We start from the raw sequence: 27,651 nt of genomic DNA on the forward strand, positions 1-27,651 counted from the left end.
GAAAGCAGTATTCTAATCCGTGGATCATCAGCCTTTTGCTGGCATGGCTCAGAACTTGCGACCCAGCTGTGGCTACAGGCCTGAAGTCTCCATAACCAGAGAAGCCAGATGCCTGCACTTCCCCACCCCTTCTGCCATAAAGAAAGCGCAGACATACCAAGCAACAGTTCTGTAGACAACCGGAGTACTGCAGAAGGGATGGGCAGCACAGCGAAGCCCCATGCCAAAGATCCCCCGTATTGGATCAGATCTCTTTACAGGCCAAATCCAGCCTGCAGGCTGTAGGTTTCCAACCCCTGTTCTAACCCATTTGATGGGATTTATTATTTTCTATTCATTCTTTTCGAAAAAGGTGGGATAGAAACCAGGGCACACTGGATTACTGTGGTAGACTCAAGGAAGCCTTTGTTAGTCCATATCCCAATCCTGCCTGGTTCCGCATTTGGAGCTAGTCCAGGCATTTAGGTTTTTTCTTGTGACTTCTGGTAGAATAGCTAGTGTCTTTACAATTCTCCTGGGATCTTGGGGGGGGAAGGGAGGTGATAAGAGGAGAGAGGAAGGAAAATTTTCAAGGGGGAGGGAGAAAGAATTGATACTTTCCATAAGAGACTAAGAGGAAATGCTTGGAGGGAGTCTATCACCTCCCCCATAGCAACTGTCAACACGAGGTGCTATTAATGTACAGATCAAATATTTTCTCTCTAACCTCTTGTAATTTGAGGACTCTTAGGGAATATTTATAACAGTTTCAGATGGAAAAGGATTTTTCTTCAAGTTTACAATGTACTTTTAAAAAGCAAAATCTATTCCAAATAATTCAGAACAGTTCCATAACAATTGTAACAGGACATTATATTATGAAAAGTAAATATAAAGATGCATTTCCTCCCACTACTAAACCTATTTCACTCGTTCACTTCTCAGCTTCAGCAGTAGAAAAGACTTAATTATAAATTGTCAACACATGGACTAATACATTGTTATTGCAAATGAATATAGTGCAAATTCTACAAAAAATATTTATAAAAACATTAGATTTTAGTGAAAATACTTTTTAGATGTTAAACCTTGTTTTTATTAGACGCTACACTAGCTCAATTGGCTTAGTCTTATAATTCACTGCAGAAAAAAACAAAACACCATTTTCTTAAGCCATTTCAAGTCTACAGAAACCACATAAGATTCCATAATGCTGTTATATACTGGCATACAATATAACCGTATGCAGAAAAGTTAATTACCTTTAGTTTCTTCAACAGCCAGTTTATCACATATTTGTTTTTCATAGGTACAAAGGTGTTCCAAGGCTTCTTTGTAGAGTTCTGCTTCCCGAAGGACTTGATTCTGATATAAAAGCAGCTCACTGTACTCATAGTCCACTTTATCTGGAGAGGTCTGTGCATGAAAACAAAATGTGCAAGTGGTCATTATTTTATAATACATTTTAACGAATTCATTTGGTTTTAAACATCTAACTAACACAGAATTGTTTGCATGTTTCAAAGATACTTTTTTGGCTCACTATTGGAAGTCCATCTTATTTTTCATACCTGCTGTGTCTTTCTAAATTCCTCTAAAATTTTTGCTGCCATTTCATAATCTTCCAGCAAATGGTAAGCAATAGCATAACCAATCCATGATGCTCGTTGTGCAGGCCGCAGCTGAAGTAACTGGTATCTTGTTTCCTATAAAACAGTAATAACTTAGTTTTGTTGTTAATTCTGACAGGCATTAGAGTCCTCTCTAGAATATCACTGCTTTAATATGATTAATGTTAAATAATCTTACTTAAAAATGGACAGTAGAAGGAACAATTAGTTGTTTTGCCATATAAACTCTTAGACTATGCTGGACAAGGCACAGATACAGAAATTTAAGAGCTAGACTAATATTAATGACGGTATTAAAAGATACGTTTTCCTAAACTCAAAACTTAAATAAAGAGCATAGTTCAGGCTGTTTACATTCAAGACACTGGAATAGTATTATAGTACAGTAATAATACTTCAAGTCAGTACGCATTCAGTCATTAGAAATGCCATCCAATCCAGGAGATACACTGGTATTAAGAACAGATCATACAAGCAGCATCCATAACTTAGCCAGAATATAGTAAAAACTGCAGTCACCAAAGGCAATTAATTAATGAGAATCTAGTTGTGCAAATCCTAAGGGAGTTTTATTTTTTGGGGGGTTGAAACTATATCTGGAAGTAATTTAAAATATTAAGGAGGCACTAAATACCTAGATAGTAACAGATACGAGCAGTTAAACAGCAAGCATTACACAAAACAAGAGCAAAGGGTACTGATGAAAAGCAACACATCAGACTAGGACACATGTCTATTAAATAAACATATGGAACTCTGTTAGGTCCAATTTTAAAATTAATCTGCCTTAATAGCATTCAAAACTGGGAGAAGTTGAGGGTGTTAGGACATGCAAAATACAAGAGGAGCTACATAAGTAAGCATGCAAATGAAAAAAATCAACTTTGAGCCAATGTTTGTCAGAGGTATTTAATGCAATTATTTTCACCAGTGAGACAGAAGCTAGTAATTGTTAATACCAGGATCACAGCAAATTATGCACAAAAATTTCCAATGCAAATTTAGGTTAGGACAAAAGGCTCATTCAATTTTGGAAGGTATCTGCAGACATCACAGAGAAGAGAGGGTGAATCCCTCACTGCAAAAGCACCAGAGCCACTTAAAACTGAGCAAACATTTTAAGTAGGATCTTATCAAACTATTAAACTAACAGGAGTGTGAAAAAGCAACAGATATGATCAGAGTTTGCAGGAACCAAGTTAAAAAGTTACAACTAGACTAGTGAGCTATAATTGGTGGTTCACAACCTTTTTTATACCAGGACTCATCTGTAAACACCGATGGCCAGCCCTGACCCAGTGTCCCTTAACTCCCGACCCGCTGCCCCCCCAACTCCCAGGCCCCAGCCTACCAGTGCGTTGGGGGGGGGGGGGGCAGGGGGAGCCCCAAGCAGCCCCTCACAGGCTGGGACTCTGCCAGCCTGCAAGGCAAAAGCCAGTTTCCCACATTTTTCTCCTTTAAAGGAGAATTGATTTTTAGCTTGTTGATCTATTTTTACAATTTGTTTGTGACCCTTTCACATACTCTTGTGGCCCACTTTTGGGTTGCAACCCCTGGGTTGAGAAACACTCAACTACACGCAGTTTAATTTGAGGATAACGTCACAAACTTTTGACAAATAACAAACCAAGGAGGAAGAGAAATATTTAGAGGCTTATATGGAGACTAACTAGTTAGAACAAAAAACCCACACTGGCTGAATATCAGTCTTTCTAAAAAGTAAAACTCTGTTCAGCCAAAAATGGTCCCCAAAAGCAACTTCTTATTATTTACATCTGCACTAGTCAACATTAAGAAGAATGTACTTTAAAGAACAGCTCTACACTGAATGATCTAATATAAGCCAGTATATGTATCTTAATAAATCTTCAAATTCTATGGAAGCTAAGGCAGTGCCTCTATATCCAAGTACAAAATAAAGCATTGAGCATGAAAGGGTTTTAATATCTTGATTTGTATGGTCATGAAGCAGAAGAAACTAAAGCAAGTTTCTTTAAGTACCTTACATTTTTAACAACATCCTACTAAAATATTACTCATGAATCCTTTACCAATGTTTTCATATTAGATACTCTACTTACCCTGTAACCCTCAAGATCTCTCATTTGAATCTGTAGCAGAGAGAGGTCTCTCAAAATTTGAAGATTGTCTTTATCCCATTTCAGTGCATTTCTGTAACATTTGATAGCTTCATCATACTTCTTGTCTGACCTCTGGAGAAGGCCATAGACATGCCAGCCTGGAAAACTTGGTTAAGGGTATGACTACATTCAAGAGCAAAGAAAAAACAGTCCAAAATGGCTGAGGCAGTATGCTACTAAATTAGAAAAATACTCGCCCATTTTTTACAACAGGCATTAGCATCACAAAATTGTCTTCTTCCAGTACATTAACAACTTACAAAATGAAAATATAAGGCTAACATCTTACAGTATTATATGCATACCATATTTGTAACATACTACCATACAGGATGTTCTCAGGAGTATTCCTGTGCTTCAAGTTAAACATATGACTAGGGACCTATCTAAATAGGAGCAAGACAAAGGGTTTTTCGTGGCCCATTCACAGTGTGCAGAGTCAATTTCATGGGCATTTTGCAGTGGATCTGCCCCTCACTGCTGATTGGCTCGAGGGCCCTGCTACTGGCCACTGATTGGCAGAGAGGGCTGATGTGGCCCTGCCCCTTGTTGCTGATTTGCAGAGTGGCTTCAGCATGGGAGGCAAGGGCAGTCACCATTAGGGCTGCTCTCTTCATGCCATTCCGCCAGCTGACACCTTTGCACCCTCTTTCCCTGGTGGGTTACGAGGCTGGGCAGCAGTGGCCATGAGGACCCACTGGGGAGTCGGCATTTTTTAGATTCATAGATTGTACAGTCGAAAGGGACCACAATGGATCATCATGTCCGACCCCCTGCCCCTGGCAGGAAAGAGGACCAAGATCAGATGACCCAAGCCAGGTGACTCTCTAGCCTCCTCTTGAAGACCTCCAAGCTAGGTGATAGCACCACCTCTCTTCGAAGCCCATTCCAGATCCTGGCCACCCTTACTGTGAAAAATTTCTTCCTAATATCTAACCTAAATCCACTCTCAACTAGTTTACACCCATTATTCCTACTCACTCCCTGGGGTGCCTTAGTAAACAGTGCTTCCCCTATTCCCCGTTGACCTCCCCTAATAAATTTATAGGTGGCCACAAGATCTCCCCTCAGCCATCTCTTGTGAAGGCTGAAGAGATTCAGCTCTCTCAACCTCCCCCCGTAGGGTCTATCACGAAGGCCACTAATCATGCGAGTAGCCCTCCTCTGGACCCTCTTGAGATTCCCCGTGTCCCTCTTGAAGTGCAGCGTCCAAAACTGGACACAGTACTCCAACTGTGGCCTAACCAGTGCCGCATAGAGGGGGAGCATCACCTCCTTTGTTCTATTAGGCATGCACCTGCTAATGCACGACAAGGTGCGATTGGCCTTGATGGCCTCGTTACACTGCCAGCTCATGTTCATCTTGGAGTCAGTTATGACTCCAAGATCCCTCTCTGTCTCCGAGATGCTGAGAAGGACACTCCCTAACCTATAGGTGCGCTGGGGGTTCCTCCTTCCCAGGTGGAGTACCTTACATTTATCTTTATTAAATTGCATCCTATTTCTCTCTGCCCATTGATCCAATCTGTACAGGTCAGCCTGAATCTGCTCCCTGCCCTCCGGTGTACTAACTCTGCCCCATAACTTGGTATCATCAGCGAACTTGGAGAGGGTGCTCTCCATGCCCGTGTCCAAATCGCTGATGAAGATATTGAATAATATCGGTCCAAGGACCAAACCCTGTGGGACCCTACTGCCCACCTCCCTCCAGGCCGAGAAGGAACCACCCACCACCAAACTCTGGGTGCGGTCCCTAAGCCAGTTGGCCACCCACCTGACCGTGTAGGCGTCCACTCCACAGTCTGCTAGCTTCCCAATGAGGACAGGGGGCGAAACTGTGTCGAAGGTCTTCCTAAAGTCCAGGAAGATGACATCAGCCTTGGCTCCCGCATCCATGCAGTGCATGATCTGGTCATAGAAGGCTACAAGTTTTGTCAGGCATGATCTACCTGTGACAAACCTGTGCTGGTTTCCCCTCAGCATCGTTTCCCCTGCTGGGCCTGCACAAATGTGTTCTTTGATTATTTTCTCTAGCATTTTCCCAGGAATAGAGATAAGACTGACTGGTCTAAAGTTACCCGGCTCATCCCTTCTCCCTTTCTTGAAAATGGGCACCACATTGGCCCTTCTCCAGTCCTCAGGGACCTGGCCGGAGCACCACGAGTGTTCAAACAGCTGACTCACTCTGTGGGCCATGGAGTGAGGAAAAAAGGTGGGGGGTAGCACCCTATGTTAAGGAACAGTATACGTCTTCCACCATTAAGGCGGGGGTGGAAGAGGGCAACACCGAGGCATTGTGGGTGAGGATCCAGGGGGGGCCAACATCTGGGCCTGCAGGTCCCTAGTTTCTGCAGAAATACAAGGTAAGTAGGTCCCAATGTATGACTAAGAACACCCCTGCATTATGGTCATAAATGAACAATTCTGAAACAAAGATTAGCAACTTGCTAAGAAGGTGGAAGAAGAATAGTACAACAGATTCACTAACTATAATTCTTGCTCATGAAAGTTTGAGTATTTTAACAGCTTGTGATCTGAAGATCATGCTATATGGGTATATAAATAGGACGTTCTTCAAGCATCTATACAAGATGTTCTTCTGTATATAGTCATATAAAGAAAAGTTCTGCATTTTTTAATTTGGAAAAGGTTAGAAGGTGGCTCGTTGACATTCTATGAAAATGATGTAAAAATGCCCTTCTCCATTCACAAAAGCAAAATATATTTCAAAAAGGATACAGACATGGCTCTTTAAGTCATTACGCAAGCCTCTACGCACTAGTTCGTATGCTTCCTCCTTTTTCCCTAGACAGTTCAATGTCAGTCCTTTCATTGCCAGGGTTTCTAAAAAACATGGGGCTGAATTAATGCCAAGTTTACTAATAACAACAGCCTTTGTAAAAAATAACTTACAACCACATTTAAGACTCTAGACTTAGGGGAGAGAGAGCAGTCAAAAAATAAACAAAAAAAAATCTTGATACAAATGACTTCTTGAAGCAGTCAGTATCTAAGGGTCAAAAATATCAGGTTTCCAGTCAAGGATTAAGCCATTATTCTATTTCAAAGCATGCAAGACTTCTCACACTGAAAGATAGGTATGCCAAGTTTGCTCAAATATTTGTTAACGAAAAAGGTATTTGTTTACAATGAATTTAAAAAAAGACTGGAATAACTGTTCTGACTGACAAAAAGCATGTGTACTGGGAAAAGATAATTAATTCCATAATAAAGAGTCCCTTTTTCTTTTTCACTTTTCCCCACAAATGAAAAAGTAACAGGACAAGAATTCTAAATGTTGTTCAAACTGACTTAGTCCCTTCCCCAAACCATGCAATGCCTTCTTCAAATGAGAAAAAGAAAAATTATTACCAAATTAATTTTTAATTTCTGTCTTTAAAAGTATGGCATTAAGGTGCAGGATTTCAAGAGACTGCAGCTATTTCTTAACTATTTCCTCTTTAAATTAACTTAGCCATAGAATTTCTGAGAAGATGCTCAGAAAAAGACTTATAAAACTTTAACAGAAAGGCTTCAAATAAATATTACTTCCTGTAAGAAAGATTGAAGTTGGTGTTTGCCTATGAAAGCTTATGGCCTTTCTAAACAAGTCAGCCTGTACCAGTGGTTTTCAACCTTTCTGGACTTGAGGCACCCCCCACCAGGTTCAAGGCAGCCCCAATAAATTGGGTGCCACTTAATTGACAAAAGTTATTATAGTGCGTCCATTCTTATAGATGGGTGGGCAGTGGGGTTGAGGGACAGGCCAGACAGGGAAAAGCCTAAGCATGTGCTTATAGCCATAGCACCATGGTTGAGAATCACTGGTTCATAAAGGTGACACCTTGTCCTGTTTTCTGCCTAACTTCAGGCTACCACAACTACCTAACTCTCTATTCAGAAGACAGATGGCATTAAAATGCCATTTGAAGACTCACCTCCATGTTCTGCAAACTTTGGGTTAGAAAGAATCTGTTTACAGAACTTCAGCCCATTTCTGTACTGCTTATGTTCGTAACACCTCTGTAAAAGAAAAACAAAGTCAGTAATATCTCATACCAAAAGCAACTGTGGAAAAAAGTTAATTTTGTGCTTATGTGTACGTAAAGGCCAGAGGGAAAGAAGAGGGGAAAAGAAAGGAAGAAGAGGACAACACAATAACCTAAATACTGCGTATCTTTATAAACCTAAGAACAAGAGTTTTAAAAGCCATACTTAGGTTAACTAGTGCATCTAAACACTTGTTATGGTATACGAATCATAATTTGCATTTGAAGATACCTTTTGTTACACAGTACTGTATCTGCTGAGACACTATGGAAGTCATACAAGTATCAAGAGAGATCCAGCAGGCATCTAATGACATGGATGACCCATGTACTCATCCAGTCCCAAAGCTGTTGGCAAAAAGATGTAAATGCTTACTACTAAATTCAACCATTCTGCTTACCCTACATTTAATACCAGTTTGGGGACAGATCTCTTTTGGGCAAGCATCTTTTGAGAAAGGAGCCATTAAAACCAGTGCACAATTGTCTTGGTGCTCGAGTCAGTGCTTGAGCTGTAAAGGACCGGTTTGAAATTTGAGGAACACACATTTAAGACCAGTAACAGTTTACTCTTCCTTATGATGAAACCATGAGCAAAAATCTTGTATTACAGCCTTAGGGCAAGGCATTCAATGCCTGGATCACATTTCCAATTAGAAATGGCAAAAAGTCTATTTTCCAAGCTCTGAGGCTCACAACAATTACAAGTGCACTTTTTTACATGCTTTCCAAGCCAACAATAGACCAAAAGATAACAGGGTCATATAAAAAAAACAAACCAATGCCTAATTTAACCCTAGGCATACATCAGAAGCCTTCAGTGGCATTGATGAACAGAGACATGCAGTTACATTTCTGGAAGCTGCATGGATATTCCATAGTGTTCTGTAGAAAATTATTTCAGCACTTGTGATGCAGGAATTTAGGTTGTTCAAATTTGGAAATGTTTTAATAAGAAAAAAAAGGTTATTTTCCACCCTGAAATATTATGCTGTTTTCATCGGTTTTCTCATGCTCTGGGACTGACCTCATTCTCAAATCACACATTAGGTAGTATTTTGTTGAATCTGAGGAAACTGAAGACTAGATGGATAGGAAACAGACCATCATTTTGAGAAAATAAATCTCTTGTATTATTTCCTGAACTTGTCCGTTGAGGTTTGACAAGACGAAGGATATAGGGAAGGCATCTTTCATTGGTCTATCTTTGTGGCTCCCTCTACACCTTACAGGTATTGTGCAATTAGCTGATTAATTGTGCAATTAACTGAAACTGGCTACATGTGCAAAGTACCTATCATGCCATAAAAAGGTGGAACCAGCTAAAGTTAAACCTCAAAAACATGTACTGGCTGGTTGGTATCCAACTTTAACGTGCACATGTAGCAGGGTCTCCCCTGCAGCTGGGAGCCCTGTCAGCTGACCAGGTTCCCAGCAGCAGAGATGTACCCAGCAGCTGGGACTGGGAGACTGCAGCAGCTTCATCTCCCAGCCATGGGGGTGTGTGGGGCATGACAAAAGGTGCGATTGTGTGGACTGTACATTAGATCCCATCGCACCTTTACCTACACACGTAGCGGGCCCTGTGTGTCAAATATTTGTTATACTGAAGACTTGCTGAATACAGAGCAGAATCTATACGAAAGCAACAAAAAGCTAACATGAACGTAACTCTATTTCATGCACATTATTATATGCATACATAAAATGCATATACATACATCGTTATTGCAATTATTACTTACATATACTTTACCGCATGATACTATTATAATCTAAAATAATAAAAATTTGAGAGTGAAAGTCATAGTATATATTTTGGTTCTAATTGCCGCTAGAGTCTCTCATCTGATCTGGACTAAAACAAATTTTACAACATTTGAACTGCTTAAAATCTTTTAGGACAGGGGTTGGCAACCTGGGGCCCATGGGTTGGATCTAACCTCCTAAGGTCAAATCTGGTCCATATTTTAATCATGACAATCCCCAGCCATTTGATTCGGTCTATATTTTGCTAATGACATGCTTCTTGCATCTGGCCACTCTAGCCAGCTGCTCCAGATTTCGAGGAGAGCTGTTCTTACTCACTGCAGCCTCTATTCACTCTCCCTGGAGAGGCTACAGGGAAGCGGTGGCCTGCAGCACCAGCTGGGGTGCAAGCTGCAACCTGCATTAATGAAAGGCTGACAATCCATGTTTTAAGACATTTTGCAGAAGGGGGAAGGGAACATTTCATAGTGTACACATAGTATAATTACAGCACAAATTGCAGCACTGCATCTTTATTTGTTTGCTCCATTGCTGTGCTTTACCTACAAACTGAAGTGGTCACCTTTTAGGGATTTCAGTATCAGCATCTATTCAGAATGGTTTTCTTCTTTTTTGGCTAAAAACCAGCACAGTGGCACTTGCAATAGTAGCTGTTCTGGCAGAGAGGTCTGTGCAGAAGAAACCTGGCTGAGGTTAAAATTAATACATCTGCTGATAATGCAGGCAGTTTACAATCCTGGGTTGAATTTAGATGTGGGCATCCTGTCTAAAGCCTATATACAACATAGGTTATGTAGTTTTTCTACCATCAGTCTCCATAAATGTGGGCACTCTTGCTTGTTTACATCTCCCCACAACCCTGATGCTCTGGATTTTTTTTTTGCCCAGGTCTTTGTGTATATATTTCATATTGGAAACTGAACAAGTTTCCTCTACCCTGCTGCTATAAAGGTGCTAAAAAGTTCTAATCTGTTAGGGTTTAGGAACTCCACATGGCAGCTGCACTCTGCTACTTGACAGCTCATGAACAAATGTTGAAGTCCAGATAGCTGAGAAGTCATGGTAAGACAGGGAAGCTGTATCTCCAATTTTGACACACAAACTAAGAAACCAGAAGATTCACAAAGTGCAAGTTTATGAACTACTGTTTTAAATGATAAAGCTCTTTAAATTCTTTTATGAAACAATGGACTCAAGTTTAGAAACAACAGGAAAAGTCAGATGACTAATATGGTCTTCTGAAATACTTTACATTACAACACTCCAATTTATGCACCATTTGAGCATACATAATCATAGCTTGAAAGACATGAAGGAAATGATCTAGAACAGGGCAGTCCAACCTCTTGGGCTGCTACACAAGCATTCCCTGCCCCTGCATCCCACATACACTGCACGAGTCCCCAAGACGCATACATGTAAGCTAGGCAGGCCCCCTAAACACTAGGGGTTCACCGATATTTAGGCTGATACCAAGGGCCAATTTTTAACAAGCCATATTGGCCAATACCAGTCCAATAGCTGATACGAAGCCTGTATCAGATGCAGCCACCCCAAAATTCCCTCTAGCCATCCCTCCCAGTGCCGCTGCTGCCACCCTGCCCCTGCTGCCCAAAGCACAGCCCCCGCCCCGCTCCCACCCCCCCCGCTAGAAAGAAGCAGGCGCAGACCCTGGCCCTGAGCCTGCAGCGGGCAGCCTGCCTCCACCCTGCTCACAAACCCAGGGGAGCACAGGCCCCCTATGCCTCCCTCAGGGATGCGTGCAGCAGTGGGGAGCCTTACCCCCCTGGATGAGCCGCCCATGGCTCCGCCCCACTCCTGAGGTCACATTCACCGCCCTGCCCCACTCTCTCCCTCACCACAGAGGCTTCTGACCCCCCCACAGACTTACCAGCTGAATGCTGCTCTCCAAGCTGCCAGGATGCGTTCCTGGCCATGTGCATGCTGCATCTGCACACATGCATGTGGCATTTATCAGCAACGTTATTGGCCAAAAAAAGCCGATTGCCGACATTGTTAATGTTCCTTTTATCAGTGCCAGTCCGATATAGACCAATATATCACTGCACCTCTACTGAACACAGATATGCCATGCCCCTCCCTCACCATACAGTGGGCAACTCCCATTGCACTCTAATGGCACTGATGCAGCACAGGGTCCCTAGGTTCCCTTAAGCTCTCCATCTACGGACTCCTTTAGTTCCACTGATCACACCACTATGCCCTGTCTCCAGAAGCTGGAGAACTGAGGGAAGCCCAGGGCTTCTGGTGGCAACAGCAACAGAGCAAAGAGGAAAGGAGTGCCTGGACAAGGATTATGGGTGCCAAAGGCTACCCCCTGGTTGCTATATGCAGCCAGCAGGTAACTAGTTGAACAGCCCTGGTCTAGGAAAAAAACAGCAATGAAAGGAGATAAAGAAGCTCCACAAACTCAAACCTATATATCACTTCACCTTTAATTTATTATCTTCTAGTTGGACTTCATTAAAATTATTTTGTTTGCACTTTAAGACACTCAGTTCCCATGCTCTGCATCTACCAGGGTCTCAACACTGAAGACTTATGCTGGGATTAAAGGTACCCAGAAAACAACTCCAAGCTTACCTAGGAGGCTCTTTTGGCAACTCAGTAGAAGAACTACTACTAGGGAAGAGAGAAGGAAGACAGTACTAAAGCTAATTGTTGGAAGGAGTTTGTATTTGAAAAGTCAGTTTAAAGTTTGAGCTATTCTGAATTTGCTCTTTCATCATAATTACTCAGAGGTTTTTGAAGACAACAGCCATTAGGGATCACATTAACATTCTCTAGAGTAATTTATCTATCTGGGATGCAAAATGGTTGAAAGACGTAATATTTTCAGTATTTAACAGGCTCCTGGGAAGGCATTTTTTTTTAACATATTGCAAAGTTTGTAGTCCAACAACAACAAAATAATGCATTGTGGGCAGCCACATATTAAAAAAAAACCCTGACTAGATGATGACAAAAGTGCAGATGCAGCTAGTGGTACAACATGGGGTACAACCCCCAGCTGCCCAGAAGTTAGACAGCCCTGATATGGGTCCTAAATACTGCTAACAATTAAATTTGTGCAACATCTTTGATTATAGTGAAAGCTCTGAATACACCCAACTTTATCAAAAGCTTGAATAGCTGCAATGACTAGTTTAAGTGCTGAAAGCAAAATGAATGGAACAGCTCAAGTAAGACATGCCAGGTGAGGTTTCTGGCAACACCTCTCTGGCTTAATTTAATTTGAGCTCCAAGTCACCTTATGAAAAACTTTATTGTATATTCTTGATTATAATAGGGAGTTGAGGGACGTATCTGTTCTTTAGACCCTCATTAATCAAAAACACTATCATCATGCAAATGGGACAAGCAAAGAACAAAACTGAAACTTCTAATACTGTCTGGTACAAGTACTGTGACTTATAAAATTCTGAGTCTTACTTGGAAAGTCAGATCTTAGCTTCCTTTGAAGAAATTCGTAGATTCATAGATGTAGGGTCAGAAGGGACCCAAGTAGATGATCAAGTCTGAACCCCTGCCCTGGGCAGGAGAGAATAGTGGGCTAATATGACCCCAGCTAGGTAATTATCAAGCCTCCTCTTAAAGACCCCCAAGGTAGGAGCCAGCATCACTTCCCTTGGAAGTTGGTTCCAGATCCTAGCCCTCTGACTGTGAAGTAGTGCCTTCTAATGTCCAGCCTGAACCTACTCTCAGACAACTTATGGCCGTTATTCCTTGTTACTCCAGGAGGTGCTCAGGGGAACAGGATCTCTCCCTGCTGGTCCCCCCGGTAAGTTTATAGATGGCCACCAGGTCCCCTCTCAGACTTCTCTTGTGAAGGCTGAACAGGTCCAGGTCCCGTGGCCTCTCCTCGTAGGGTATGCCCTGCTGTCCCCAGATCACTCGTGTGGCCCTCCTCTGGACCCTCCTGATGCTGGCCACATTCCTCCTAAAGTACGGCGCCCAGAACTGGATACAGTACTCCAACTGCGGCCTCACCAGTGTCGCATAGACGGGGAGGATCACCTCCTTGGACCTGCTCGTGATGCATCTGTGGATTCGTGACAAGGTGCAGTTAGCCTTACTGACCGAGTCCTCACATTGCCTTACAAATTCTACTTTGTAAGAACTAGGTCCTAGCTGTAATCAAAGAATGTGCACAATATGCTTGCCTGTTCACGCCATCTCTTTTCCACTGCTCCCTTCTACTGTCTTGTCATTTAGGTCTGTTTGAATAGAGCTGATAAATGTTCTTTATATGCCATGAAGTTTGTAAAACTATATCACAATATAACCTCATAAATCTGGCATGTTCAAGACCAAGCACCTGTCAGAAATTTGGAGCAGTGGCCAGTTGCAGAGCAGGGGGTAGCTGCAGCTGGTCCCAAAGCAGTGGCCACACACGCAGTGGCGGCATGCGGTGGTGGATGGCGGCAGCAGTTGCCGCATGCAGGCTTCCCTCTCCACATCCAGGGGAGTGGACGGGGAAGCTTCTTAAAAAGTGCTGGATTTTAGAGAATTCTGGATTTTTGAGATCCAGAATTATGAGGTTATACTGTACTAAGATCAGTTATGTATTTGAAACACATTCTTTCCCAGCAAACAAGACGCAACAGTACTAATTATTTTCCAGGCAATTGTTATCTTTTAAACTTTGTGGATAGTAGGATAAGCAAAACGGGATTAATTTTGTAATACTTTCCTCACAAAATACATAAAGACAAGCAATAGCACTAGGGGTGCACCAATAAAGATTTTTTGGGCCGATACCAATGGCCGATCATTAACGAGCCATACTGGCTGATACTGATCCGATATGCAGCCCCACAACTTGGAGAGCAGCATCCACCTGGAAAGTCAGATGGAGAGGAAGGGGTGAGGGGGAGGAAAAGGGCATGGGGATGGGTAGATCAAGGCCCCTGCAATGAGGGAGGGAGTGGGGCAGCGGCTGCCCAGCCAGGGCAGGGCATGCGACAGAAGCAGAAGAGGCTTATCCAGGGGGCGCGGGGAGGAACCAGATCCTGCTGCTACATGCATTCCTTGGGGAGCAATAGGGGGCATGTGCCCCCCAATCTGTGTGCAGGATGAGGGCAGCACCAGGCTCTTCCTAGTGGGCTGCATTTGGGGTGGGCAGCAGCAGCATTGCAAGGGGGGCCTACAGCAAATTTTGGAGCGGCCATAGCATTCCCATAGCCTCCCCGCCCCCCCGTGCACACCCTGAGCAAAGCCCTGGCCCAACACCCCGGAAGAGCCCAGCGGCAGTCCCAATGACAGCCTGCCCTTGCCCTGTGCACAGATCCAAGCACACACAATTCAAGTCATATCAATTAGATCACTAGTCCTCCAAAAGAGTTCAACAGCCAAGGAAAAAAAAAAGCAGAACTCAGTTTTCTTAGTATATAAAGTACAACAAAGCAAACACCCATGAAGTTAGTTGTATTTAGGTAGCTGTAGAGAATAAGACAAGGCAGTCAGGGTTTATTTTATAAAATTTTTAATTATCTCAGGTTATCTGCTTGACTTTAGCCTGCTTGCACAGTTTAGTCAAGGGGGCTGGTTTGGGGAAACCAATAGGAAACAAAATGTAGGAGGTAAGGTACCTGGTAAATAACTTCAAAGGCATTAAGAAAGCAAGGTCAGAGCCAGTATGTGGAATATTACTCTTTTCAGGGAACTAAGCCAAGACAAGTTACCAAAACTGAAAGCCAAGCAACCAAAAAAGGTCAAAGAGTTAAAAAGAGACACCATGGAATACAGACAAGTACATGGGCTGTCAGCCACTGAAGGGCAACATTCAGGGAGAGTAAAGGCAGGAAGTAAGCTCTCCCCCAGTCCCCCGCAGAACATGGAGGCAAGAGGATACAGGGAAAGCTTTCAAAGGAAGGTTAAGGTTTTAGGCAAGAGAAAATGTTCAGAGGCATTTGTTTTAAGCTCACTGATCACTACATACACAACTGGGTGATGCTTCTATTTACTGTTTTTGAGTCAGTAAACTGGAATACTGTTGGGGGTAGGGGGAAGTTGCTTTACAGGTTATTTTAGTGCTATAATGGCTTTTAAAGTTACTTTGTTTGTCCCATTTTGTTCTCTGGTTCCCTTGTTTTATAAGTAATTTTGCTCTCTTCTTTAAGCAGTCCAGAGCCTTTGTTGGGAAGAAATCAACCAAACACTGATCATAGGTTCCTGTAGGCCTGCTGTTGGGCCTGTTACGTTAATATGGCTAGTAAAATGACTTCTTCCCTAGGAGTGGTAGACTATTAAACTTCCATCCAAGGAGATGCAAAAACAGCAAACCCTGTCACAAAGGGGTGCAATTTGAGAAGAACTAGCACCTTTACCAAGCCTAGTTTGACATGGGCTGGGTGGCTTCAGAAGCATGTCAGCAGCAAGAGGCTCCCTGGTTGCAGCATGGGCACAGCTTCCAGCCAGTGGGGAGTTGCACCAGGGCTGGGCAGCTAGAAGTTGCATCATTGCTGCTACTGCTTCTCAAAACTGCAGCACAGCTCCCCACTGGCTACAAACAGCACTCATGCTACAGCCAGGGAGCAGGGAGTTGGGGGAAGCGGCAGTGGCACAGGCACAGCTTCCAGCTGTCCAGCTCTAGTGCAGCTCCTTGCTGCATGGCCTTGGCGTGAGCACACACAAACACCTCTGGCTCTGTAAACCAGATGTTGCTAACCCCTGATCTAAAGCACACCTTACCCTTTAACCATGACAGCAAACAGACAGAGGCAGACAAGTTCGTTGGATTTGTAGTTCACTTTTAAGTACAGATGCTTCCTACAAACCTGAAATCTTATCTCTTGGCTGTTTTTAGTTTTGTGTGCTTTAACAGTATTTCACCTTGAACTTTAAGCTGAGTCAGCCAAGATGTATATTACATGCAATGGAAAAGAGAAAAATCTCCATTCAAATTTTAACACATGTCCATGTCATTTTTGAAGCTACATATGAGACTCAAGCACCAAGATAAGAATAAGAGCAATTTTGCTTTGCTCTTGTGCAAGTAAGGGCCAGATCCTATGGCCTTGCTGACATCACCGAATATTGGATGAGACCCTAAAACAGCTTATTACAAATTGAACTAATTGCTACACCAGCAAAAGCACTGAAATTGTGGACCCCGCAATAGTAGTTGCATACTTCCCATGGGAATTAACGTGCAGTTAAAAAAAGTCTAGATCCATTTTTTTGTTTTGTTTTCAGGTGTTGGTTGGCCATTTGTCTGACACTGCTTTCCTATGTGTAATAGGAAAGCAGTGTTCACAGGTTCACATTTCACTGGCTACTTCAGTCTGTTTGGGAAAATTCCAAATAATCACAAGTTCGTTAAATTCCAAAATTATACACTGGCAATATTTTAAAATGTCCCTGCATTTAAGAAAATGGAGAAACATGCTGACTGATATCTTTGTTATGTAGTAAGTGACTGTGAGAAACTGACCTGCTTTCTTAAGAATAACGAAAAAAAAATTTTTTTTAATGTATTTGGAAATCATTTCTAAAACTCCTAAAAATAAGCAACACAACTGTCCTCCCACTAAAAACATCTTTATATTTCCCTCCATCCTCTTAGAATATGCACATACATTTTCAATGGGGGAAGGCTACTGGCACTGTGCTTTTCCCCCACTGAAACAAAGAGAAAAGGGCTGGTCCATCCAAGAAAAATTATCTAACTGCAATAGCGCAAAGTAGTACGAGTCAGGATTGGGGTCCACCGTTTCACATAGTGTATGAACTTATATAAGGCTGCCTCTAAGTTCACAGATGTAAAAGATAATTGAGGTATGCAGGGGGGTGAGGGGGAAGCAACATACATGGTGATATTTGAGAGACACTACGCTAGTTCCATGATCTGGGGGAAGAAAGAAAGACAAGAAAAGAAGGGGCTGGCGGGGAGGGGGAGACAGAGGACATTGGGAAGAAGGCTGTAAATTAAAGATGAGAAAGAAACACAGGAAAAGTGCAACCGGCTAGAAGTAGTGAGTGATGGAGAGGGCACCAATGAGATAAAGACAAACAGTTCATTAGGTTGGGAAAACAACAGTAAAAAACTAGGGGTGCACTGATAAAGAGTTTTTGGGCTGATACTGATGGCCGATTATTGACTGGCCATATCAGCCGATACCAATCGGATTGCTGATATGCAGCCCGGCAGCATAGAGAACAGCATCCGGCTGGTAAGTCTGTTGGGGGGTAAGGACATGGGGGAGGCAGAGAGGCCCCCCCCTGGTGAGAGAGGGAGTGGGGCTGGGGCAGGCGCTGCCCAGACAGGGTGGGTGGCAGGATGGAATGAATGGCTTGTCCAGGGGGTGCAGGTGGCTCCTGCCACTGTGTGCACCCCCAAGGGATGTATGGGGGCAGCATGTGCCCCCCAGATCTGTGCGGGGCAAGGGCAGGCTGCCCACAGCACACTCAAGCCTGGGGCTGTTCCAGTCTCTTCCCAGCAGCTGCACTCAGGCCAGGTGCGGAAGGGCTGGCAGCTAGAGCCACTGGGAGGGGGGGCTAGAGCAACCCCAAAATTTGCCATAGTCCTCCCTCCCAGCTGCGCCATGCTTCCCCCAAGGATGCACACAGAGGTGGGAGCCACCCACCAGGACAAGCCACCAGTTTCAATCTGTGCCCTGCCCAGGCAGCACCTGCCCCTGCCCTTGGCCCAGCCCCTCCCTCAATGTGGGGGCCTTGATCTGCACCTCCCCCCTTTCCCTCCCAATGGACTTACCAGCTGGATACTGCTCTCCACGCTGTCGGGCTACACTTCTGGTCCTGTGCACGGTATGGCCACGTGCATGCACACAGCATTTCAGAGACATTATTGGCCACATTAGCTGAAAAAAAGCTAATTGCCGATTTTCCTTTTATTGGTCCTGATTCAATATGGACGGATGCATCAGTCCACCTCTATAAAAAACCATAAAAGAAGGAACAATACCACCAGCATACAGAGGACACAAGAATGTAATGTAGTTGCTGTCCCTAATAATCTCTGAAAACAAAAATTATTTTTCCTTAAGAGGCTGCATATGGGGTGGGGAAGAGAGGTAATACTACCAAGCCTTTCTGTCCTGGATCTGGAGGGAAAAAGCATCTGCCCACAGAGGATATTACAAATTCCAATTCTACAGAGTGTCCTGAGGGAAAGACTTCCTCTTTCCTGCTTATGCCTCCTTGGTTTGTACTATTTCCAAAGCATCAAGCCAGACTCTGGCTGTCAAGCTGTCCCTGATTGTTGTTACCTTCAACAGCCACAAACTGCCAGTACAACCTGGGAAATCCCATCCACTCTTAGTCCAAGCCCCTGAATCACTCTTCACATGAACTGATTTTGTAGAAGCTGCAAAACTTCACTTCCACAAAAACACTGAAGTACTTCTGAAGTGACCAGCGCTTACAGAGAACTTTTAAACTGAAAAGTCACTAAGAGCTTTACAACAGTGAGTAAATGCTTTTATATATACATGAGAAGCATAATTTAAAGAGAATATTTCAAGTTTATCTATAAGTATATGCAAATATAAATCTCAGTTAATTCTTCCTATTTAGACCACAATTATTTGTATATGTAGTGTCATTAATACACACTATTTGCAACTAATGTGACTATAGGTAAAATGTGGCCATATAGTGAGTAAGTAGCAGAGCTGGAAATAGAACTCAAGCCAATAAAGCCTTTACTTTAGCCAGGGATCATACAGTCTGATTTTGTATTTTTCCCCAGTAAATATTAACCCTAAGGCTTTGAAAGTGCGATTTCTAGTTGGAGATTTACAGCTCTTGCTCAGTCTTTCCTGTAAGTAGAGGAAGTGTGATAACTCTAGCCCCACTAAGGTGCTGGGAACAATAAAGTGCACCGTTTTTATATGGATAGTTATGCTCAAGCACAATTAAGACACTTCACCAGAATCAGTCTTCAGTTAGCAGCAACCTGACAAATGACCACCCTATGCTAGCAATTTGAAAAAGCACTTTAAGCACTGACTGATATGAGAGTATGTGGAGAGATCCTGTATTTACAGCAGACCCAAACTCCTGCCTGATACAAGGAGGCAGCTTCTATTATTCTGACCCCCACCACACTCCATCCTCTATTTGGAGTACTTCCTCTCCAGTGAATCCCTCTAATGCTGACATCTGCTGCTCAAATTACCCAAAGTCACTGCTACAGAACAAAATCAACTTGACTCTTGGGAGATTCACTGGGCACCCAGAGAGTTATAAACCGAATAAGCTGACAAGTCTTGTCAGGGATCACACTGTTACCGTAAACATAAAATGACTCTGTATAGATTTGTCTCCACACAGAAAGCTTATTTTCACAACCTGGGGTAATTTAAGAATCTGGTGCCGCTATGCTTGAAACATCTGATAGAAAAGAGGCAGCCAATGGACTTCTCTAGTCCTAATTTCTCCAATACATCCATTTACTGTATTTTGTGAAAATGAAGTTATCTATTTAAAGAACCAGTACATTCCTACATTCTCTATGAAAGTGGAAGAATACAAATCAAGCAGAGCACTCAATTACTTGAATGCGACTCAATGCCAAGTCTATGGTATGCTGATATACCAAACTGCAATCTGCAAGGATCTTATTGGTATGTAGTTGCCTCTGAAGAAAAAACAGTACAGGTGCATACCAATTCTTTAAGCATTCAATCCCTAGGACTGGACAATTAGCAACTCTCCCAACTTAACCTGAGGCTTCTAGAAAAAAATGTTATAACAAAAGAAATGTATTCCACATTTAACTAATGATCATGTGAACAGGACTTCCAACACCATGCAAAAAAAAAAAAAAAAATATATATATACACACACACACACACACACACACACACACACACACACACACACACACACACACACACACACACATATATAAAAACCCAACTTCATAACAGCTTCAGACTTTTATGATGTCAATTGAGATCTTACTAATGCATTGTGGTATGGTATTTCACAGACCTTCAAACAAGTTTAATCTAAATTTACGCAAAGAACTACTTTGTAAGCGATCTGTCTTCTGACACATCAGCTTTAAGACAGGTGTTTTCACAAGGTATGTACACCCCAACTTGACTAACTAGGAACAATTTAAATCACTTCAGAGATGATTAAACTGGCTGTGCCTACCAACTGCTGTCTCTCACGAGCAGGATAGGAATGTACCTGGGGAGGAAGAACCAGCAGCATACCTACAGGCTGGGGAACTCCCTTCTCGTCATTGCAGAGGCAGAAAAGGATCTTGGAGTCATTATCGAGGCCAAAATGAACATGGGCTGACAGTATGGGGATGCGGCCAGGAAGGCCAACTGTACCTTGACATGCATCCACAGATGCATCTCAAGCAGGTCCAAGGAGGTTATCCTCCCCCTCTATGCAACACTGGTCAGGCCGCAGTTGGAGTACTGCGTCCAGTTCTGGGCGCCGCACTTCAGTAGGGATGTGGACAACATGGAGAGGGTCCAGAGGAGGGCCACCCGCATGATCAAGGGGCAGCATGGCAGGCCCTACGAGAAGAGGCTAAGGGACCTGAACCTGTTCAGCCTCCACAAAAGAAGGCTGAGGGGGGATCTAGTAGCCATTTACAAGCTAGTCAGGAGGGACCAGCAGGCATTGGGGGAGTCCCTGTTCCCCAGAGCACTACCAGGAATGACAAGAAATAACGGTCACAAGCTGGCAGAGGGTAGATTCAGGCTAGATACCAGGAGGCGCTACTTTACTGTCAGGGCGGCTAGGATCTGGAACCAACTTCCAAGAGAAGTCATGTTGGCTCCTACCCTGGGGGTCTTTAAAAGGAGGCTAGATGAATAACTTGCCGGGGTCGTTTGACCCCAGTACTCTTTCCTGCCATGGCAGGGGGTCGGACTTGATGATCTTCTCAGGCCCCTTCTGACTCTACAAACTATGAAACTATGAAAACAGATTAGGAGAGGAGCATGGAAAGGAGAAATGAGAGACACTAGGGCTCTTCTTCAGTAAAAGGATCAGAACAAGGACTGAAGAAATTATCTTTTTGCTTCCCAAAGCAACTGTATTAGGCCAAGTCTTTAAATTAGACTGCTTTAATCTTCTGGTTCTCCCCTGCATCAGATGAACACAAACTGGAACTTTTTTTTTAAATAGCGGTAAAGACATGCAACTTAACAGGAGGCCTGGTCCTAAACCCAAGACATGGGACTGCAGTGCTGTTTGTGTCATTTAAAGATTGTATTTTTAAAAAGCCAAGTGTGTAGAACTCTATTTTCTCTTATGAGGTCACCTATTTTCAGGGTTGTGAGTAAGGAAGTCATATTTTTAGCTCCAATATATTAATAGATTCATCAAATTAAAGCCAATGCAAAATGTGGCACTTAGCAATATTCCAAAAACACAAGGAGCCATTTTTCAGTGACAGTTACACTGGCAAAGCAAATATGCTAAATTAGTCAGTGCCATGATAAACCAGTCTACAGTCAGAAGAGGTTTCCCTAGACTGAACTGAACTTGATCTTGCCAAAAGGCCAAGAAACTAAATTCAACCCCAGGAGACAGCTCAGAAGTGTTCGATTAAAGCCTTAAACCTTATTATCTAGGTATTTAAAGTCACTGGAGATATAACAAACAAGCTTCCCTCATGGTCTAATAACAGCCTACCCTAAGCAGGTGTCTAAGCCACCCGCTCAGCCACAGGAGCACTGTGCCAATGATGGATTTGTCCTTTCAGACCAAGGAAGCAGCATGTCATCCCAGTCACCAGACCTGTGTACTAATGCTATCAGATTTGTCATTACTAAATTCAACTAGCTATGGTGAAAATACCTTTTTAGATGCATACCACTTTCCTTCCTGGGCTATAGTTCCTACAATTTAGAAAATATACAGGGCACAGATGTTTCTTTTAAAGATCATCAGATTTCTATTTAGCAGATGTGGAGAAACCACACATCTTGCTTTGATTTACTTACTTTTGCTTTCTGACTTCACTCTGCTCTTTTTTCCAAGTACTGATTTCTACTTCTCCAGCTTTCCTCTTTTCCATCTCAGTCCTTCCCCCTATTATGTTTTCTTTCTTTCCCTACAATCATGCACCACAACTATTCTCATATGTATAATCTCCTAAACACATTCATTCACTCTACTCACCTTGTGTTCACAGATCATAATTTCAAAAAAGGTATCAGGTACCAAGAAGCCAACTAAGGTGAAATCCCCTTTCTGCAGGGGAGGGATAGGAGCTGAAGTTCTCAGGACAGCACTGCCTCACTGGGATTTCCTCTTTTATCAGCTAGTAGGTGTCTGAAACCTAAAGCCTTGACTCTCTGCCCATCTGCCACAAATAGGGTGCTAAGTGCCTGCATTCACTGCTGCCTATTGCTTTTCCAAACAGTAGTGACAGCATTAACTGACTGTCAATTTCCATTACTTCCCATAACATTTCAAAAAGCAATAGTGAAGATTGACAACTGTTTAGTTCTCATTTTGCTGCTCCTGGAAAAGTGGAGTCCAGCACAGCAGCAATTTAGGAAGAGAATGATGAATCAGTCAGTCAGTGTTTTGTTCAAGTTTACAAGAATATCTTTAACCATACATTCAATTTAAAAAACAAACACACAAACACACCCCTTATGGCTTATCTTCATTGTACTGTTAGCTCAAATTATAACTAAGGTTTTGCTTGTATCCTAACTTGCATCAATACACATCTTTAGCTAAAGTTAGCACTTTAAGCCAAAGTGAGACCTTGTCCACCCTACCAAGTTTTGTTGATAAAAGTTGTTTTTTATCACCACAAAGTGTACACACACAAGTTTGACACAAGCCAGCTAAATAGCCTGTCACTTTATCAGAAACACACCCTTAAATGCTACAAGCCCTTGGCCTACACACAGCTGCCATCATGAAGTGAGTATGAATTTGCTCCAGCAACGGAGCAAAGCTGACAACTTATCATTGTGGCTTTTACCCAAAATGAACTATCTTCTGTTGACAACCTCTTGCAGAGAAGACATGTAAGGCTAGCAAAAGCAGTCAAGCACGCACACAAACAGTAACATAGCAATATCAGCAGCTATGATGCAACAAAGTTCTGGCAGCAGAAATCCCAGTGTAGATGAGATCTTTGCCAATGCAGATGTGTGTGTTGGGAAGGGTGGGGAGAAAAGCTTATGCGCTGCTGACTAAAGCAGCTGCATCCCAGTAATTCTGGCTTGAGTTACAACTCATCAGTGAATCCAGTCACTGCATAGCTGTGCACTCTCAATCAAGTCAAATAAATCATATGCTTACTAAAACTAACTAGTGAGGAAGACACGATTTTGAAAGGGGGTGACATGAAAAAAAAATCCACTTGTAGCCATTATGTCTTGATGATACTAAATGGCACAGTGGCCCCTGGGAATCCATTTTCACTATGCTTATTAAATGCAGAAAGTATTAAAAAAAAAAGCAGAAGACCAGAGATTAGAGAGCCTCAACACAATTAGCTGAATTTAATCAAACATACCATTCTAGCTCTGTAGCACAACTAAGAAAAAGACTTATCAAAGACTTAACTGGAAGAATTGTTATCCATGGCAAATGACCTCACTATAACACACTACCTTACCTGATCCCTTGAGATATCCACTTGCTACAAAGAGTCTGCTTTCTTAGCAAACACTGAAGGAAACTACACTTATTTTTACTGGACTTGCTCAGAAAGAAAATGTCTCCTCCCTAATTAATTTTAGGCCAGTCTCAAAACAAAGTGGATGCTTCCACTTTACAGTGGGGCTGCTGAAAAAGTCAGTCTAAATATCTGAATTTGGACCCTCCTCCTTCTGGCTGGCAAAATCCAGTTCAGAGCAATTTGTCAATAGCTGCTATAGCCTCCTTCCAGTCATTTCTATTTGGGGAAAATGTGACCCTAACTTAAAAAGCCATGATTCAGCATTAATTCTCTTAGCAACTAATGCCTTATTTTAAATCTTCCCTTCTTGAGAAAGTTACCAACTATGTGGCAAATCAACTGCAATATCACAGTCCTCTTTCAGCTAGGTTCCAGGAACGAACACGGCACAAAGATCATGCTGGAGTGACATGTCAGGAAAAATCAAAAGCCATGATACCAGACCATGTTTCAGGGGTGTTGGTTATAGCCATGTTGGTCTACGAACAAATACTTCATACTAGACCAGGGCAGACTACTCACATCCTTTAACTATGTCCTGTTAGCTCAAATATGATCTGAAGGAAGTAGGTAGTAACACATCAAAACTGATTCTGTTGATCTCAGATTTAACAGCAGCAATGAATACTTACTTGTCTTCCCTAATGACTCTGACCAGCTAAGTCTGGAAAGGCTCAGTTTTGTCACTGTTCATATTCAAAGTCTGCAATGCTGCTAAGAAGTTATACACAATTCTAGAGATCTTAACTGAGGGATGTTCATTAAATGCAAGCAGCAGAAACTTCAGATAACGCGTTTAAAAGCACAATTTAAAACTTCTAGCTCAGTCAGCAAAAACAAAATAAAGGAAATATTTTGTTTTTGTTGACAGAAAGCACTGTAAAAAACTGGTTGAATTAAAAATCAAACTCCACAATTTCCAGACTACCAGGACTTGACCCAGGCTGCTTTAAGGCTCAAATAGTAGTATGATACCCATGGTCATAGGATGCAAAACACACTGTGAGATTTAACATCTCTCACCTTTGAAAAGCAGACCGTCTGGCCAAGGTTTAAAGAAGACATACCATATTTTCTGACACACAACATGCATCTTCTACCTCTCCCAAAAACAGCCCCCCCAAAATTGGGATACATGTTAAGTGGGGAAGCTGTTTCCTTTCCTGGAAAGGAGCATTCCTGAAGAAACTGTGCATGCCATGCACCTATCAAAATAATTGCTTCTCCTGTTTGCTCAAACTAAAAGGGTAGAGTCTTGTGTTAACCCTCTCACAGCCAGAGCCACTGGCTGAGCACTGTAGCTTGTGCTCAAAGCAGCAAGTGACCTTATGGTAGTATCTTGATGAGGCTTGTGATACGAAAGCAACACTTTATAGTAACTTATATCAAGAAGTACTTACAGTAAATAAGTAACAGTCTTGCCCTTTGCAAGGGTCTGGGGCCTAACCCTACATGACAGAGTAAGTCCTCCTGCAAACAGAGTCAAGGAACAGCAGCATCCCAGGAAATAGCCTGCCACACTAGGAAGTCCCTGATGACACACTTCCTGTTCACTCTGCATCACACAGTAAGCCATAACTCTGGAAAAATCTTTTTCTACATTCTACTTTCCAAAACAAGGTGTGTGTTCTAGGTATTGTATGCAAAAAAATACGGCCCTCTCAATGGAAAAATGAAGCACAGCATGTGTAGTGCTGGGGTGGACACAGGGCCTAACAAGTCTGAGGGAAGTTCTCTGTAAGGCGTAGGCTACAGGACACGTTCTGCCAGTAAAACTTGGAGTGCATTCATAGTAAGCGCCTCTGTTCTGCTGGCAAAGTGACCCCATTGCTGCAAAGTGGAGTACGGCTTCTTTTACTGTCCATTAGCCAGAGAGGACTTGGGTGTAGACAATCCCAAACCTTCAGTGAACTGCTTCCTCATGTTAATGTATTTTGTGTATTAGTAGGTTTGATAGAGCAAAGGCACCAAAAGCGAGCAGATGTGCATATGCTCTGGATGCCTGGTGACAAACAGCTCTGCCAGTAGACCATGCGAGTCCAGATACAACCTCAATAGTCCTTATGGTAGGGAGAAGATATCAAGAGTGAAAGGCCTCAACGATAGCAGCATGATACCCCCCAAAAAAGGCCAATCAACAATTGATTTTCTACAGAAGATACAATCTGGATTCTCCCACCATGTGGTACCCCTACCACAGAGAAAGAACCAGTTCATGCAGGAGACTAAGACTGCTTCATGGCTACCTGGGTCCCACAGACATATGGGGGTTGTTTAGTAGACATGATAGAAAGTGAGGCTAACATGAGGTTTGAAAGGGTGCATACGCTATACTCAGTTATGAAAAAATTGAGTGCACAGAGCTTAAAAGACACTATACAATATTTAACTGATGACATGCAACATTTTGCAGTATCATGCTTCAAAGATTGTAAATTATCTAGTGCAAAGCTGTGACCTAGCAGTGAAGCTTAAAAAGATTCCCCACTGTACACAAAGCTCCATTGTGCTTGTAAAGAAAATGCTTCAAATGAAAAAAATAATGAAATACTGGTATACCTGAGGCTTGAGGGGGGGGAGGGGAGAAAGAAAAAAAAAAATCATCTGATACCCATTAACTTAATAATTAGACAACAAACCAGACTGAAAAATACTTGTGTCTTCTTGCTCTCCCCAAAAACACCATGACCCCCAAGGTGTAGGTCTTCCACAATTTAACAGGAAAGAATGATTGTGATATCATACAGCATCATTATTGTCCATTAACTTCCTATGTAATAATCCTCAACGTAAAATGCCTTCAACAGCATCATCATCTTCAATCTAAGAGGTCCGGTCAAAAAATTTTTAAACATATGATAAATACCACACCAAGTAATCCAACACATTGCCAAGTCATATTCGACTAGCTGGTCAGGCCACAAAAGCTGGTTTGACAGACCAAGTATTACGTAATCTGCAGTGCTTATATGATTCAACAATCAACCCTAACTTCTAGGTCTCTTGGTTTTGTTTTACCCTCCTCCCCTTTGGCTTTGCTTCAACTCTTCCCCCTGCCTACCTACCTCAAAAAAAAAAAAAAAAAATCATATTTCTCCATTGCTCTACATTACAACCAGCCCACAGCTACCATGGGGGGTGGGTGCTACTTTCTCCCTCCTTCAGCTGTCTGGAAGCTGAATAGCACTTGCTACTCTACCTTCTTCAACCCCAATTTCAGTTCCCCATCCCACTAAATAAGCCCATCATCATTCATGGCTGATGTTGCTCAGAACTCTTGCAAATGTGACAGAATGAAACTGAGCCAGTTCATTTCGGTTTCACCAATGTCCAAAGTGATTAAGAAGAGAGTGAAAACTGACAACTTTGAAAGTCCATCTTCTTGTATGGACAAAGGAAGCCCATGACAGCAGCAG

General features: G+C 42.6%; 1 protein-coding gene across 1 annotated transcript in view; it reads right to left on the bottom strand.

Moving 5' to 3' along the window:
- The window catches only part of NAA15 (N-alpha-acetyltransferase 15, NatA auxiliary subunit), a 68,164-nt gene that overhangs the window by 37,853 nt on the left and 2,660 nt on the right, over positions 1-27,651 (bottom strand). Inside the window, exons 2-6 of the mRNA XM_006261714.4 lie at positions 7,690-7,774; positions 6,491-6,595; positions 3,692-3,849; positions 1,551-1,685; positions 1,242-1,395 (exon numbers count right to left, since the gene is read on the bottom strand). Coding sequence (XP_006261776.1) covers positions 1,242-1,395; positions 1,551-1,685; positions 3,692-3,849; positions 6,491-6,595; positions 7,690-7,774 — 637 coding nt within the window. The remainder of the gene's footprint in view (positions 1-1,241; positions 1,396-1,550; positions 1,686-3,691; positions 3,850-6,490; positions 6,596-7,689; positions 7,775-27,651) is intronic.

Source organism: Alligator mississippiensis, chromosome 2 (assembly GCF_030867095.1).
Source record: "Alligator mississippiensis isolate rAllMis1 chromosome 2, rAllMis1, whole genome shotgun sequence".
Lineage (NCBI taxonomy): Eukaryota > Metazoa > Chordata > Crocodylia > Alligatoridae > Alligator > Alligator mississippiensis.